This window comes from Podarcis tiliguerta (assembly GCF_965153285.1).
Source record: "Podarcis tiliguerta genome assembly, chromosome: 17".
NCBI classification, from domain to species: Eukaryota; Metazoa; Chordata; class Lepidosauria; order Squamata; family Lacertidae; genus Podarcis; species Podarcis tiliguerta.
In genome coordinates, this window is record NC_139550.1 from 40,284,967 (window position 1) to 40,300,072 (window position 15,106).

At 43.9% G+C, this 15,106-nt stretch overlaps 2 protein-coding genes across 9 annotated transcripts in view; one reads left to right on the forward strand and one right to left on the reverse strand.

The window, feature by feature from the left end:
• Positions 1-5,244, reverse strand: part of PTPN18 (protein tyrosine phosphatase non-receptor type 18) — a 75,512-nt gene extending 70,268 nt beyond the window's left edge. The window contains exon 1 of one of the 2 annotated variants that reach the window (XM_083421041.1): positions 5,108-5,244. The gene's annotated coding sequence lies outside the window, so the exon portion shown is untranslated. Of the gene's footprint in view, positions 1-4,883; positions 4,913-5,107 lie in introns of those variants that run through there. The other variant, XM_083421042.1, reaches the window with a different exon arrangement.
• LOC310668145 (synaptonemal complex central element protein 1-like) overlaps positions 4,187-15,106 on the forward strand; it is a 29,795-nt gene continuing 18,875 nt past the window's right edge. For 4 of the 7 annotated variants that reach the window (XM_083421153.1, XM_083421156.1, XM_083421152.1 and 1 more), the window contains exons 1-4: positions 6,124-6,488; positions 9,647-9,709; positions 12,297-12,356; positions 13,248-13,322. In XM_083421153.1, the coding sequence (XP_083277279.1) occupies positions 6,470-6,488; positions 9,647-9,709; positions 12,297-12,356; positions 13,248-13,322 (217 nt within the window). In that variant the 5' untranslated portion in view covers positions 6,124-6,469. Of the gene's footprint in view, positions 5,330-6,123; positions 6,489-9,646; positions 9,710-12,296; positions 12,357-13,247; positions 13,323-15,106 lie in introns of those variants that run through there. The other 3 variants (XM_083421157.1, XM_083421155.1, XM_083421154.1) reach the window with 2 other exon arrangements.

Below are 15,106 nucleotides of genomic sequence, written 5' to 3' on the forward strand. Positions count from 1 at the left end.
TGCAGTAATTTTGTATGGATGATCAGGTATAAAACCATTACCAGCATGTGAATCTGCACTGGGCAAGCTTGAGCTGCAGTGTAGATCCCCAACATGTGTTTTTCACAAACCTAGAAATGGAGCTATGGCTCTTCTCCCAAGAAAAACCTAAGAAACCTATGAGATGGCTATGGCTCAGTATTGACAGCACAGACAGACAGCAGACTTAGTAAAAAATGTTTGTATTCCATGTAACACATCTATATGGCTTCGTTGGATAAGAGCAATTCAGTTTCTTGCTCCCATTTCTTCAGATTGTCTGAGAAACTTTCAGATGCCCCGTTGGCCATATCAGTGGACCTATGCAATGTGTGGGGAACCTTTGGCCCTCCAGATGTTGCTGTACTATAACTCCCATCTTCCCTGGCCACTGGCCATGCTTACTAGGGCTGCTGGGAATTGTAGTTCAGCAACATTTGGAGGGCTGAATGTTCTGGCCTATGTGCAGAGAGCTGTGTGGACTGTAGCTCTTCTAAAATATTTTGAGGGACAACAGCCTTACATTGTTGGCTGCAGTTCTAATCTTGGTAGCTCAGATGTGTGATGCACTTCAGTTTATGGCGGTCCATGCAGTCAAACCACTGTGTAATCTCTGTCTGCATGGCTGACTTCCTGCAGTGTGGAGATGCTCCTGCTCTTAGAAATTCTCTTAATACACCTTGGTGTCTGCTTTAAGAAGCTTGCATCCTTGATTTGCCTTGAATATAAAATTCAAATGGCTAAGTCAAACTAGGGTTGTACATTTTTTTAAAGAAAGGATTCTCTCCCTCAATATGTACAATACAAAGGTAATAGAAGTGTCCTTAGTACTCATTTTCCTTTGTCACAGAGCCTGTTCCACAGAGGTTCAACAGGATAATCCTGAAAAGAATCCGATTGTGTCTTGGTCTTCACAAAAGGAATACTGTACTACCTTGTAACTTACCTAACTTTATTTTGGGGATTAGAGAAAGACAGGCCAATCATAACTAAATTTAGACAAGGCTAAAGTAATCATATTGGCAGGCGTTGTGACTTGAAACGGCCCTGACCTCCAATTCTGAATATGGCCCATTTTAGTCTCTTAGACCCTTTGTCCCAGAGTGATCCTGGATCCATCACTGGTGCTTTCCACCAGGCCCTCTTGCTGAAGAAGCTGTGACTTGGTCTGACAGGTGCAGATCTACTGAATGTCATTAATGACTTCAGAGCTTCAAGGCTAGCCTAACTAAAAATGTGCTTTATGTAGTGTTGCCTTTCCTGACCGTGTGGAGACTTCGAAGCTTCAGCCCACTGGGACATCGCTGCTGCCATGAGTGTTGGAAGGAAGACCTGTTCCCTGCAAGGCCCTTTCCATCTGGCCTAGGGGACAGGGACCAGACTCACCCTGCTCAACATAAGAGACTCCTGGGAGGACGGAGGGACATTGCCCTGCTGTGAGTCCAGACTCACTGGAACAAACTCCGGTTGGGGCAAATGTCAAAAATGCTTTAAAATGTTTTAAAATAGTTTTTAATCTGTGGCATTTTAAATGTTTTGTTGTTGTTGCTTTTTTACTCTGTTGGGGATGGGATAAACATTTAGTTGGGGCTGGGGATTAGTTTATTTTAGTATAAATGGTTTTTTAAAAATTAGTTTCTACTGTCTTACTCGGGTCGGCAAGATTTACCTCACCTGGGCTGGTTCACTCCAGCAGAGATCCCTCCATGGGCCGGATTGTGCGCACGCGAGTTCCAGCATCTTTGTCTACGCAGACATGATTTCCGGTGCCGCAGAATTGAGTCCCCTCACCTCACTGGTTTAGCGCAGTGCATGGGACTCGCCAAGCAGGCGGCTCGTGGGCCAGTTAAACAACCCCTATGGGCTGTTTGTGACCCATGGGGTTGCTGACCCTTGGTCTTACTGGTTTATTGTATAGTTTGTATTTTGTTCTGAAGGGGAGAGGGTCAGGGCTGCTTGGGAGTGGGCCCCAGCCAAGAGAATGGCTCGGGCCGTTTCCACAGGGGACATCCCATCTCAGTGATCACGGGTAGGCGGAGGAGTTATGCTAAGACCAGACCATGTCATTTCCATGGAGGCAGGTTTAGTCATTGTTTGAAGACTATCCCTGCCTCGGTTTCTGGTCTTGACCGGAAGGATACTAGAATCAACAAGGGAGACCCACATGACAGTAAGGTGCTCTTGTGCAATGCCAGGTCAATGATTCACAAGAAGGCTGTCATCCACTACTTGATCGTGGATGGAGGACTTGACCTGGCATGTGTAATAGAGACTTGGTTGGAACAGGCAGATGGGCTGCTTTTTGTCGCTGCTTGTCCACCAGGTTTCTCTTATGCATAGCAACCCAGGTCAGGTGGGTAAGGAGGTGGGGGAATGCAGTGATTTTTAGGAAGACATTAGCTTGCGCCAGGTGTCCTGTCAGGGAAGAGTTAGAAGTTTTCAGTTTATCAGAGGGAGAAAGCATTCCCCAAGGGGGGAGGGAGAGCAGTGAATCTAATAGAAGGGAGCAAGAGGAACAACAGGGAGGGACTGGCTGTTCACAGGAAAGGCAAGGGTTAAGTTCTAGCTCAGATTCAGAGGAGAGGAGATACAGGCCAGCTCTAGCCAGGAGGGTAGGAAAAAGAGCGGGAAAACGAAGGGAGAGGCGCCTTCGCCATTTTGAGGGTGGCTGGTCATGGAGAAGCAGAGCTCAGAAGGTATCTGAAAGAAGTGACTCTGAGGAAGAATAGTTAAAGTTAAGAACCGTTTATAAGATTGTTTTGTTAATACACAATAAAGAGTTTTATAAAGAACAAGAAGCATTTGTGTGGTGATCTGAAGAGGACAACGACCAGTCCTGACATGTCCTAATGGGAAGACCCAGTTTTCTGAGTGCATGTTCTGAAAGTTGGGCAGGTTTAGTCATTGTTTGAAGACTATCCCTGCCTTGGTTTCTGGTCTTGACTGGAAGGATACTGGAATCAACAAGGGAGACCCACATAACTGTAAGGTGCTGCTGTGCAATACTAGGTCAATGATTCATAAGACCACTGCCATCCATGATCATGGATGGAGGACTTGACCTGGCATGTGTAACAGAGACTTGGTTGGACGAGGCGCAGGGTCCTGTTCTTGCTACTGCTTGTCCACCAGGTTTCTCTTATGCACAGCAACCCAGGTCATGTGGGTGGTGAGGGGGGAAGCAGGGGGGAGGGGGGATGCAGTCATTAGCTTGCACCAGGCGTCCTAATGGGAAGACCCAGTTCTCTGAGTGCATGTTCTGGAAGCTGGGCAATAGGGGCAGTACAGGATTCCTTTTGGTGTACCAACCTCCCCGCTGCACCAAGGATTCCCTGCCTGAGCTGCTTTTGGTCATGGTGGATGTTCTCCTGGAAACACCTAGTTTGGTTGTCCTAGGGGATTTTAACATCCATGCCAACACGACCTTACAAGGAACCGCTCAGGACTTCATGGAAAGCATGGCCTCAATAGGGCTGTCCCTGAATAAGTTTGGCCCAGAATGCTGCAGCGAGGCTCCTCACGGGGTCTCTGCCATGAGAGCATATTCACCCAGTGCTTTTCCAGCTGCACTGGCTCCCGGTGGAGTACAGGGTCAGATTTAAGGTGCTGCTTTTGACCTTTAAAGCCCTTCGCGGCCTAGGACCCTCGTACCTACGGGGCCGCCTCTCCTGGTATGCCCCACGGAGAGCCTCAAGGTCCATAAATAGCAACACCCTAGTGGTCCTGGGCCCTAAGGAAGTTAGATTAGCTTCAACCAGAGCCAGGGCCTTTTCAACTCTGGCTCCGGCCTGGTGGAACGCTCTGCCTCATGAGACCAGGGCCCTGCAGGATCTGATCTCTTTCTGCAGGGCCTGTAAGACAGAGTGGTTCCGCCTGGCCTTTGGCTTGGAGCCAATTTGATTCCCTCCCCCACTTTCTTTTTTCTTTTCCCTTTCTCCTCCTGTGATGAGGCTACATTTTAATATTTTTATGTTTCAATATTTTAATGTTGTATTTTAATCTTGTTTTTAAGTTGTATTCATTCAACTTGTTTTTATTATTGCTTGTTAGCCGCCCTGAGCCCGGCCTTGGCTGGGGAGGGTGGGGTATAAATTAAAATTATTATTATTATTATTACTACTATTATTATTATACCCGAAAGAGCGTCTCCACTCCCCTCATCCACCCTGGACTTTGAGGTCCATCTCTTGAGGGCCTTCTGATGGTTCCCTCACTGCGAGAAGTGAAGCTACAAGGAACCAGGCAGAGGGCCTCCTCAGTGGTGGCGCCCGCCCTGTGGAATGCTCTCCCATCAGATGTCAAGGAAATAAACAACCAGCTGACTTTTAGAAGACATCTGAAGGCAGCCCTGTTTAGGGAAGTTTTTAATGTTTGATGTTTTATCGTGTTTTCAATATTCTGTTGGGAGCAGCCCAGAGTGGTTGGGAAAACACAGCCAGATGGGCAGGGTATAAATAATAAATTATAATTGTTATTATTATTCTAAAATGGGAAAGAGGCTGCTGTTAGGGATCCAGTGTCTGCTCCGTCAGCTTGTTATTTGGCAAGCTCAGTTCAAGGAGCCAGTGGCTATCCACAATGGCATAAATAATCATAAACAGTTTGTGCCATATCTTCAGCCTAATGCTCCACCGTGGCCTTTAAGAAGCATTCCCCTTTGAGTTCAGATACATCACCTGTGCTCCAAATCAGGTCTGGGCACAGTGAGGGGTTTTTTTTTGGTGGCTGCCCTTCAGATGTAGAGCTCTGTCTGCCTAGAGGCCTGTTAAAGTCTGGACATCTGTGTCTTCTGGAAGCAGTGCAATACATTTTAAAATTCAAACTGGCTTTGAGTAGGGATAGAGAGGTAAACTAGAATAACTTACGGCACAATTTCAGCTATGTTTCTTCAGAAGCAAGTCCGACTGAACTCAACGGGGGTTCCACCTGGTAAGAGGGGTTAGGGTTGGTTCCATAGTTCTTTTTCAATGAATCATTTATTGTGTTTGACTAAAAGCCATTACAAATCCAGTTACAAAACCAGCAAATCCAATAAAACCTATTAGGAAAGATCCAGAAATAAACAACCATTTAAATAGTTGACTCTGACCTGCTCAGATCTCTGTTTCATGGTGGTTTCTTCAGATGTGTAAAGAGGCAACAATGTTTTTAACACTATTACAGGTGGCCAACTTCCTTTTGCCACCTGTTCACTGATTCTGTACACTTTAGAAAGGCTGGTGGATGGGAGGGTGGCCTGTTCAAATCCTGCCAGCCAGATCACAGTATTTCACATTGGCGGGCTCTCATACCCCTGAGGAATGAGCTGAGTGTAATATACAAATGGAGGATTGGGAGAAATTATGGAAAGAAGGTTTCAGATTCACTGCATGTACAACAATAAAAGAAAATGTGATGAAAATGATGTATCGATGGTATGTAACACCAGTGAAGTTAGCAAGGATGTATAAAGGATGTAACAAATGTTGGAAATGTAAAGAAAAAGAGGGTACATTCTATCATATGTGGTGGGAGTGTAAGAAAGTAAAAAGCTTTTGGGAAATGATATATAATGAATTGAAGAAAATGTTTAAGTACACTTTTGTTAAGAAACCAGAAGCGTTTTTACTTGGTATTACAGGGAATGAGATAAATAAGAAAGAAAGGAAGCTATTTTTATATGCAGTGACTGCAGCAAGAATACTGATGGCTCAGAAATGGAAGCAAGAGGAGCTACCTACATTAGAAGAATGGAGAATGAAGATGACGGACTATGCAGAACTTGATAGACTGACGGGAAGGATCCGAAAATGACAAGATCAGAGATTTATAGAAGACTGGGAAAAGTTTACAGAGTATATGCACAAATTAAGTGAAAATCAAATAACGCTTGTAAGCTTTAAGGAAGCTCTGTAAAAAGAAATGTTAGAATATGAGTAAAATAAGACTTAATTTATAAAAATAATAGAAGTAAGGTTTTAGAAATGTGTAAGAAATTAAGAAGGGAAGGAGTATCAGTCAAGTTGAGGGAAGTCAAAAAAGAGAATGGATATAAAAAAGATGTATGAACTGTATAAATTTTATATTGGAAAAATCGAATAAAAATTATTCATAAAAAAAAGGAATGAGCTGAGTGGTTGAGAATAGCTGGCCTGTGTGGGAAGGTGTCATTGAAGGAGCCTAATAGACCCCTGGAGACCTGGGACCAGAGTCACAGTTCCTCCTCTCCTTGTCATGCACATGTTTGAAGCCCTTTTCTTGAGAAGTGTATATTTGGGCTTGGTTCTTGCTGGGGTTGCAGTGAACCCAACAGTTTGCTTTCCTTTGGGGTGGGACCCCTGAGGCTGGCTGTTTCTGAAGAACAGGGAGAAGCAAAAGGGGCAGTTGAGAAAGGGCGGGCCAAGTCCAAGGTTCTGGAGCGCCAGACCAGGCTGGAAGCAGCGGCTGCTGCCAGAGGAACGAGGGAACCGCGATGGAGGGAAACGATCCAGGTGAGAGAGGCGGCTGTGGAGGAGAACCCAGCACTCCCAAATACTTTGCCAGCTTGAACATGGAGGGGAGAGGGAAGGCAAGGAGATCTCAGAGTCACCTGTGAGAAGAAACAGGAGGGAGGGAAGGATGGGCAGGAAGACCAAAATGCGCTCAAGAATAACTGGCCTGGCCACCCCTTCCATAAAAGAGCCCCCACCCCAAAAGCCCCTCCATTGAAAAACATTCAAATGGGGAGAGGGCCTTGACAGGTACCAAGCCGGCTGAGGGACGGAGGAGGCTGCCAGGATCACAGGGACACTTTGTTTGTTTACCACTTGATTGTAAAAAAAGAAACAAACCCTCAAAACGGTTTACAGAAAGATAAGCCAATATAATCAGAATAAATTTACAACCCTACTTTAAAACATACAAGAGTTGAAATACGAAAGCAGTTTAAAATTACCTCAGCTTTCTAAGTATCCACGTAGGCCTCTCAAAACAGGATTGATTTTAGCAGGCGCTGAAAACCATGTTGGGTATGCCAGAGCTAAATGGTCACATTTCCCTTACAAACCTCAGCAGCTCTATCAAACCTTCATATTTTTCTCTCCACAGTGAGTTTTCCTTAAATAAGAAAAAGGGGGAAAGGAAAAGCTTAGGCTTAGTGTTGGGCAATGAGAAGCTGGTTAACACATGGAAATAAACAACCATCATTTCCCTCCTGAGCTCTGGGAAACTGCCCTCTGAATTCTTAAGATTTTGCTCTGCATCCATAAAACTTTATGTGGAGTCTTCCAAACATGTTTTATGTATTAAAAGCAAGAAAAATGGGTGCAAAACATGGCCAGAAAGGCCATCAGCTAAGGAATAAAGGGCAGGTTCCCCTCAAATGTGAAGAACAAACAGCACACTTAAAAAAGAAAGAAAGCATAACAAAAAATACAGAAGAATAAGAACAAAACAGGGTGGAATACAGACCAGCAACATACTTTCTCATTATCTTTACACAGCCCAAGGAAAAGTATCTCTTCAACTATGAATAGCATATTTTTTGTGAAGAAAAAACAGCTTTGGCTAGGGATGCTTTTTGAAGGGAGAAGCAGCACAGTGTTCAACCTTTCCTTGCCAGTTTCCAAGGAAAATAGACTGAGTGGTTTTCAGCAAAGGCTGACTCTGAGTAGACTCATTGAAATTAATTGACCTAACGAAGTAATGATTATTAATTTCAGTGAGTCGACTCAGAGTAAGCCTTTGTTGAACACCACCCACTGTAACCTGCGAGCTAAACATAAACTTGTCAGCTATGTTCCCACCTGCAGGACACAGCAGCTAGATCTGTACAGATAGCAGCTAAACCATCTTGGAAGGATATGGAGTTGATTATCCAGCTCTTATGAATATATATCTTACCAAGGAATATACATCCTGTCTTCTAATGGTGCAATGGATGCAGATGTAGCTTTCTTTGAATTAGGGAGGCTTACTTTTCAGTGAGGGAGTACAGGATTGCTGACTAACCCATAATGAATACTCCTTTTAAAACAAAATTATTTATTTATGAAATAAGCAACATAATAAAAGCAGAAAAACAAAAGATTAGCCATCAAAAAATCTGTAAAGATTGGCGGAATCCTAAATATATTTAAAAGCCCAAGTGAGAAGGATATACTTCACTTAACATCTGGAAGATAACCATGACAGGTGAACAAATCTCAGGAGGGAGTTCCACCGTTTGGGCAGTTCTCTCGTATCCCACCTAGAATCATAGAGTTGGAAGAGACCGCAAGGGCCATCGAGTCCAACCCCCTGCCAAGCAGGAAACACCATCAGAGCACTCCTGACATATGGTTGTCAAGCCTCTGCTTAAAGACCTCCAAAGAAGGAGACTCCACCACACTCCTTGGCAGAAAATTCCACTGTCGAACAGCTCTTACTGTCAGGAAGTTCTTCCTAATGTTTAGGTGGAATCTTCTTTCTTGTAGTTTGGATCCATTGCTCCGTGTCCGCTTCTCTGGAGCAGCAGAAAACAACCTTTCTCCCTCCTCTATGTGACATCCTTTTATATATTTGAACATGGCTATCATATCACCCCTTAACCTCCTCTTCTCCAGGCTAAACATGCCCAGCTCCCTTAGCCGTTCCTCATAAGGCATCGTTTCCAGGCCTTTGACCATTTTGGTTGCCCTCCTCTGGACACGTTCCATTTGTCAGTGTCCTCCTTGAACTGTGGTGCCCAGAACTGGACACAGTACTCCAGTACCTGTCTAACCTTGGCAGGTGTTTCACATCTACATTTGTTGTTGTTGTTACAATTGATTTATTAATTGCCTTCTAAACTAGTGTCTCAAGGTGATTTGCACGTAAAATAATTAAAAACATTTAAAAACACAAAACTAAATATTTTAAAACCAAGACTAAAACCCTAACAAGTGGATATCTGCAGTAACGATTCATTTATCTAGCTATGTAAGAAAGCCTGTCTGAAGAGCTCAGTTGCTGAGAATCTTGGCATTCTAGTAAATTTGAAAACTTGTTATTAGAATTTCTATCACCCTTTCCATGTGCAAAATGTTGTATAGCCTTGTTTTCCTCTTAATAACCATGTGAAAAAAGATCACTGCTGTTCCATTTTCAGATGTAGAATTGAGGATGAGAGAATAACTGTTCCATAAAAAGCAAGCTAAAGGGATGTGGGTGGTGATGTGGTCTAAACCACAGAGCCTAGGGCTTGCCGATCGGAAGGTCAGCAGTTCGAATCCCCGCAACGGGGTGAGCTCCCGTTGTTCAGTCCCGGCTCCTGCCTACCTAGCAGTTCAAAAGCACGTCAAGTGCAAGCAGATAAATAGGTACCCCTCCGGCGGGAAGGTAAATGGCGTTTCTGTGCGCTGCTCTGGTTTGCCAGAAGTGGCTTAGTCATGCTGGCCACATGACCCGGAAAAACTGTCTGCAGACAAACGCCGCTCCCTCGGCTAGTAAAGCAAGATGAGCGTCGTTCACGACTGGACTTAACTGTCAGAGGTCCCTTTACATTTACAAAGGAAGCTGCAGAAGGCCTCAGTGGCCCCTGGGTTTTCACATGGCTGACTTAACATCTTCTTTTGTGACTGACCTTACTTGGTGGATGCTGAGTTATGGCAACATCTAGACAATTCTGTGTTTGCTTTTGTTCTCTCTCCAGATCCCTGGGACTTTGCAACGAAAATGGAAGAGATTCTGTCACTTGTGAAACAAATGCAGAATGGTATTTTGAATCTATACACCAAATGGTTAGAAGGAAATAACCAGGAACTAAGCATCCAAGTAGAGAACGGGGCATGCAGATGATAACAGCAAAGTGTATAAAGGGTTGCTGGGAACTGGAACAGTTAATTTTATCTGCTCTTAGTACCAGAAAAGCTGGGAAACACCTTTAAAGGGATGGATTTCTGACTTTTCTTTGTAGTAATTGATATTTACATTTGTTGTAATTTGTTGATCTAGTCATGACCAGACCATACATTTAAAGCACTTTTATACCTCTTTAACAGGCATGGCTTTCCTGGGAACTGTTGTTTCCCCCTTGCTAGAGCTATAATTCCCAGCACCCACAACAAGCTACAGTTGCCAGGGTTGCCTGTACCAGGAGTCGGCAAGGTTTACCTTGCCCGGGGCGGTTCACTCCTGCCGAGATTGCTATGTGGGCTGGATCACATCTGTGCAGATGCGATTTCCGGCGTCTGCGTCTGTGCAGACGTGATTTCTGGCGCTGTGGAAGCGAGTCTCCGCGCTGCACTGGTGTAGCGCAGCGTGCGGGGGACTCGCTGAGCGGGTAGCTAGGTTCAGGGGGAGCTCAGGGGCTGTTTAAATGACCTGTGGGCCGCTTGTGGTCCATGGGCTGCAGGTTGCCGACCCCTGGTATACAGTAGTATGTTTCCATGCCCTCCAGATGTTTCCATGCCCTCCAGGAGATGAAATACACATTGCATCATTTCTTCTGTGCTTCTTGGTGGGGCATAAAAATATGTGATTAATATATATATTGTACATAGTGACTTCATTACTCTGTAGAAGTTGGGGTGGACAAACCTGGGGAATCCATTAAAAGAAACGGTGAGTGGTGTGGAGGCCATAAATAGAGAGAGAGAGAGAGAGAGAGAGAGACAGACAGACAGACAGACAGACAGACAGAGAGACAGACATAGGGTTGGCACTTACACATGGCCAAAAAAGAGCAAAAGAGGACACTAATTTCATACACTAATGTATATGTATAAATGGCAATTTATTAAATAATTACTAAGCTTTATATAGAATTACGGTACACCTTGCCATAGTGGGGAAGACTGACCACATGAGCTGTGTCCCGGCTCACTCTGTTGCCCAGGTTAGAGGGACAACTCTTGGCTGGCAACTTCTAGACCCCTCCTGCTCCCCCTTTTTTGAGTTCTTTCTCTTTAGAAGTTTGATTGGAGAGCCCTTCAAATAGGACTATACCTAGTCGATAGGATACATGACCACCTAGAGGCAGCATGGACGTGACCTGAAGCTGCAAGGGGAGGGAAAAGTGGAAGATTTGAGGAAAAAATGTTTGTGAGGAGGGGATTTGGGGGAAGGAAGAAAACTGTCCTAACAGAGGCTGCATGAGGAAACATAAAACACAGCATCAAGGCTTGTGAGCTATGTCATGCTGTCCTGAGGCATCTGATCAAGGCCTGTATTTTAAAATGAGCTTAAAAATATATTTGCAAAATGTTTGTATGTTTCATGCCAGGCAGAAACCAACTGGCTAAGTACTTTGGCAGTTGTTTATCCTCTTGAACAGGGCCCCCCGATTTATAGTAGTACCTCAAAGTTGTAAAAGGAAATTACAGGCTAGGGAGCAAAGGTTATATTGACCCCTACATATTACAGAATACAATCAAGCTGCAAAAACACTAATTAAGAGTTGGTAAATAGTTTAACAGAAAATAATACCATGTGCCTCCCATCAGACTCGAGCCATATTTTCCTAAGGTTAAAGGGCAAGAGCTAATGGGAAAAGCAGCTGGCTGGGAAAGGGGGGTGTAAAATGAAGAGGTTTTTCTCTTTACTGAGTTTCTCAGGCAAAGGCCTTCTAAAAATTTATCTATGTTATGTATGAAATATATTGGCTTAATGTAATAATGCAAAGGATGTAGAAAGTAAGAAATGTTAGATTCTTATGTTAGATTCTTATTTCATTGATGGTGTGTGAGAAGGTGAACCCAAGATCTCTGTTACCATGAGTCATCTGTTTTAGCCATCTGTTTTGGAGTGAAGGGGCAATAGGGCAAAAGGTGATCTGGTAATTAAGGTGCCTTGTCGAGGCAAATGTAAGATATATGGCTACTCTTCTGCCATTTATGAATAGAAGGAAATATAGCTCTTTGTCTCCCATAAAAGGTAATAGGAAATGGGTGTATATTTTATGATTGGTTCTAGCAAACAGCCAATAGGAATTTCAACCAGGCTGATTGGATAGAGGCAGCCAAAGGAGGAGCAAGGGGGCTGGGCTGAGGAAATATAAGTGCTGGCCATCAGGGCTGGAGTGTGCAGAGCTTTGGTAACCATATACCACTGTGCCTGTCATTTATTTGTCTGACAAATAAATTATTATTTTAATTTATCTATTGCTGCGTTGAATATTTCATTCCAGCTAAGCGTTAACCACAAGCAGGGTGCTACAGTTCAATATAATCATATGATGATATACAGGTGAATAGCTATAGTGAATTCATACAATTAGGATGTTTTAAAGTAATCACCATTCTGTTAGTAATTAGCATAGTTAAGAATCTGGTTAAAGGTAAGATTTCTTCTCCCTTTTGTAGTGGAAATTCTGGAGCCAAAAGTTGAAGAGCTAGTAAAAAGGATCAATAAACTGCAGCAAGGTAAGAAGAGTGCAAAGAGGTTAGCAATGGTTATGCAGAATCTTTTGCAGAGCGAGGTGTACCCTTGTGCAAAGGATGCCAAGTCAGGCTCCTTTGACTTGAAAAGGCAGGATTTTCTAAGGTATGGCTCCCAAAGAGAAAATGAAAATGCAAGAGTCCACTAAGTGGCACAAAAGCAGTTTCAGTATTTAAGTATTTCTGAAAGCCTCTGTTTTTGCCTCTCTCTCAATACTGTTTCTGAATGCATGACTCCCATTACCTTTCTGGGCCTGTTCCTGGGGTTGTTATGGTGGTGGTTGCAAGCACCACAGTACCCCCAACTCCTTCCTTGATGCCTAGTAAGACCCCCTGCTCCATTAAATACAGGCCTCCAGCCACCCTGCCCTCCTCTGTCCCTAGCATACACCAGTGCTTGCATGACAAACCACACCTGTTTAAATTCCCTCTTCTACTCAACTCTCAAAAGGTTCAGGAATCCTGTCATCTTCTGCATCTGGTGGCCCTAGTTTTGGAGATGAAAAAGTGTTTGTGAAGGAAGGAGTTTTTGAGTGAGCGATTGGTGGGGTGTGTGCTTGAGTGGCTGCTAGTGTGGTTTGGAGACCTTGTAATAATGAATTGTGATAATGAATGGATTATAACAGTAAATTTTATCTTATTTCTGTTTATATTGACTATTATGTTGAGGAGTCAAAGAGGATGATGCCAATTGGGAGGATCTGAGGTCTAGTTGCAGAGGAGGGTGTTCTCTTGTACAAGTGTAAATCCTTTCAACAAGGGACTCCTTAGTGGGAGCCAGCCCACTGGTTTTAGTTGTTCTCCATTCATTATTTACTCTTTAGTGCTTATTCTTAGTCCTCTGTAGTGTGTATATCTGGGTGTGTTTTTTTCCAGCCAAGAAGATATTAAGTGAGGAGCTCTCTGAGGCAAATGAGCATAGCAAGACACTGCAAAGGGAACTGGAAATATGTAGGTAACTTTAGCACCATGTGACAAACATGGACTATATGAAGCATTGAGGGAATGCTCACTGAACTGCTTGACCTGAATAATTCAAGCACTTCTCTTATTCCAATTTGTATTTTAAGTCTTGATTGCGATTCAGTTGCACCATGTACTGTAGCTGTTTTTCTGACTATGGACAACACACAGATTTAATCTGAAAGTTTTGCTCTAGACATAAAAGCTCTTTTTCAGAGGAGCACTGGTGTGTGAATTGAGAACAACTCTACTGAAAACAACACATTGTATTTCAATAAGCCTCATTCTATACCTATTCTATTCTTTCCCTGGCCACTGGAGCATTAGCACCATCACAATTTAAGAATGGTTGATTACATTTAAAGGGTACTGTGGCTGAGGTTCCAGGTTTTCACTGCTTAGATTATGCTGCTCTGCTTCAAATGCATTGGGGGGGGGGGATGCTGGTGACTACTGCTGCCACCAGATTTAATATATAACAGGTTTCTAGTTTTCTCTTCCACCAGCAGCAATATTTAGTCCATGGGTAGGCAAACTTGGGCTGGATCCGGCCCAATTGCCTTCTAAATCTGGCCTGTGGACGGTCTGGGAATCAGTGTGTTTTTACATGAGTAGAATGTGTGCTTTTATTTAAAATGCATCTCTGGGTTATTTGTTTGGCATAGGAATTCATTCACTCCCCCCCCCCCATATAGTCCCCCCCCAAGGTCTGAGGGACAGTGGACTGGCCCCTGCTGGAAAAGTTTGCTGGCCTCTGATTTAGTCAATGGCGGAGTGTAGGTAAATAGCGCACGGGCCAAAGGGGGCGGTGCACGGAGGGAGGCTGCGGTGGCACTGGCACACTCGCATGCCCCAGTCCTGGAAGTGGGCCAACTCTCCTCTCTCGGCCGGAGCTTCCTCACGTGCCACAGCCTCTCTCCGCCCTCCGGGTCAGGCTTAGCCTGGGGACAGAGAAACAATGGCCGAGCAGGCCAGGCACTGCAGCTGCTCTATGCCCCTGGGATTGACCTTGGGAAGGGGGATCTGCAACGACCCACCAGGCGTGGGTGGGACACACAGAGGGTGATCGATCTTCACCTTCCGTGCTCTCCAGCCCCCGCTGCCGGCAGGGCGCGAGGTATCTGAGGGGGCACCTGGTTTCCGCCTCCCATATTGTGCACCCTTGGCCACTCCAACAGGTCTCTCTCCATTTGTGATTTTAGTTCCCCAAAACCTCGTATCCTGTTTTTCTTAAATTCTTCATTCAAATTATAATTTTCCTGATAACTCCTTAATTTTTTTAAAAAATTATACTCTCCCTGTTGTTTTAATAAATTTCTATAAGCTGTCTACCCTTCTATCATATTCTTTACCGCTATAGCTTCCAACGGTGAGAGCCAAAGTGGTGTTTTTACCTCTAATAAATTATTATATTTTTCCCAAATTCTATACAATTTTTCCCCTAATTATATGATTTATAAATCTCTTGTGAACTTTCACCTTTTCATACGATAAATAAGCGTCCCAATCATAAATATTGTCATGACTTTCTAAGTCTAGAATATGTGAATTCTCTAATGTCATCCATTCTTTCAACCAACAAAGACAGGATGCCTCATAGTATAGTCTCGTATCCGGCAGGGAAAAACCTCATTCTTTTGCATCTATCAATATTTTATATTTTATTCTCGATTTTGGGGGAAATTCCTCTAAAGCATTTTCTATACTGTTCTATCGGCACTTGTGTTGGGAATAGCAGTAGATTAGAAGTCTGGTAGTTGCTGTGATTTATA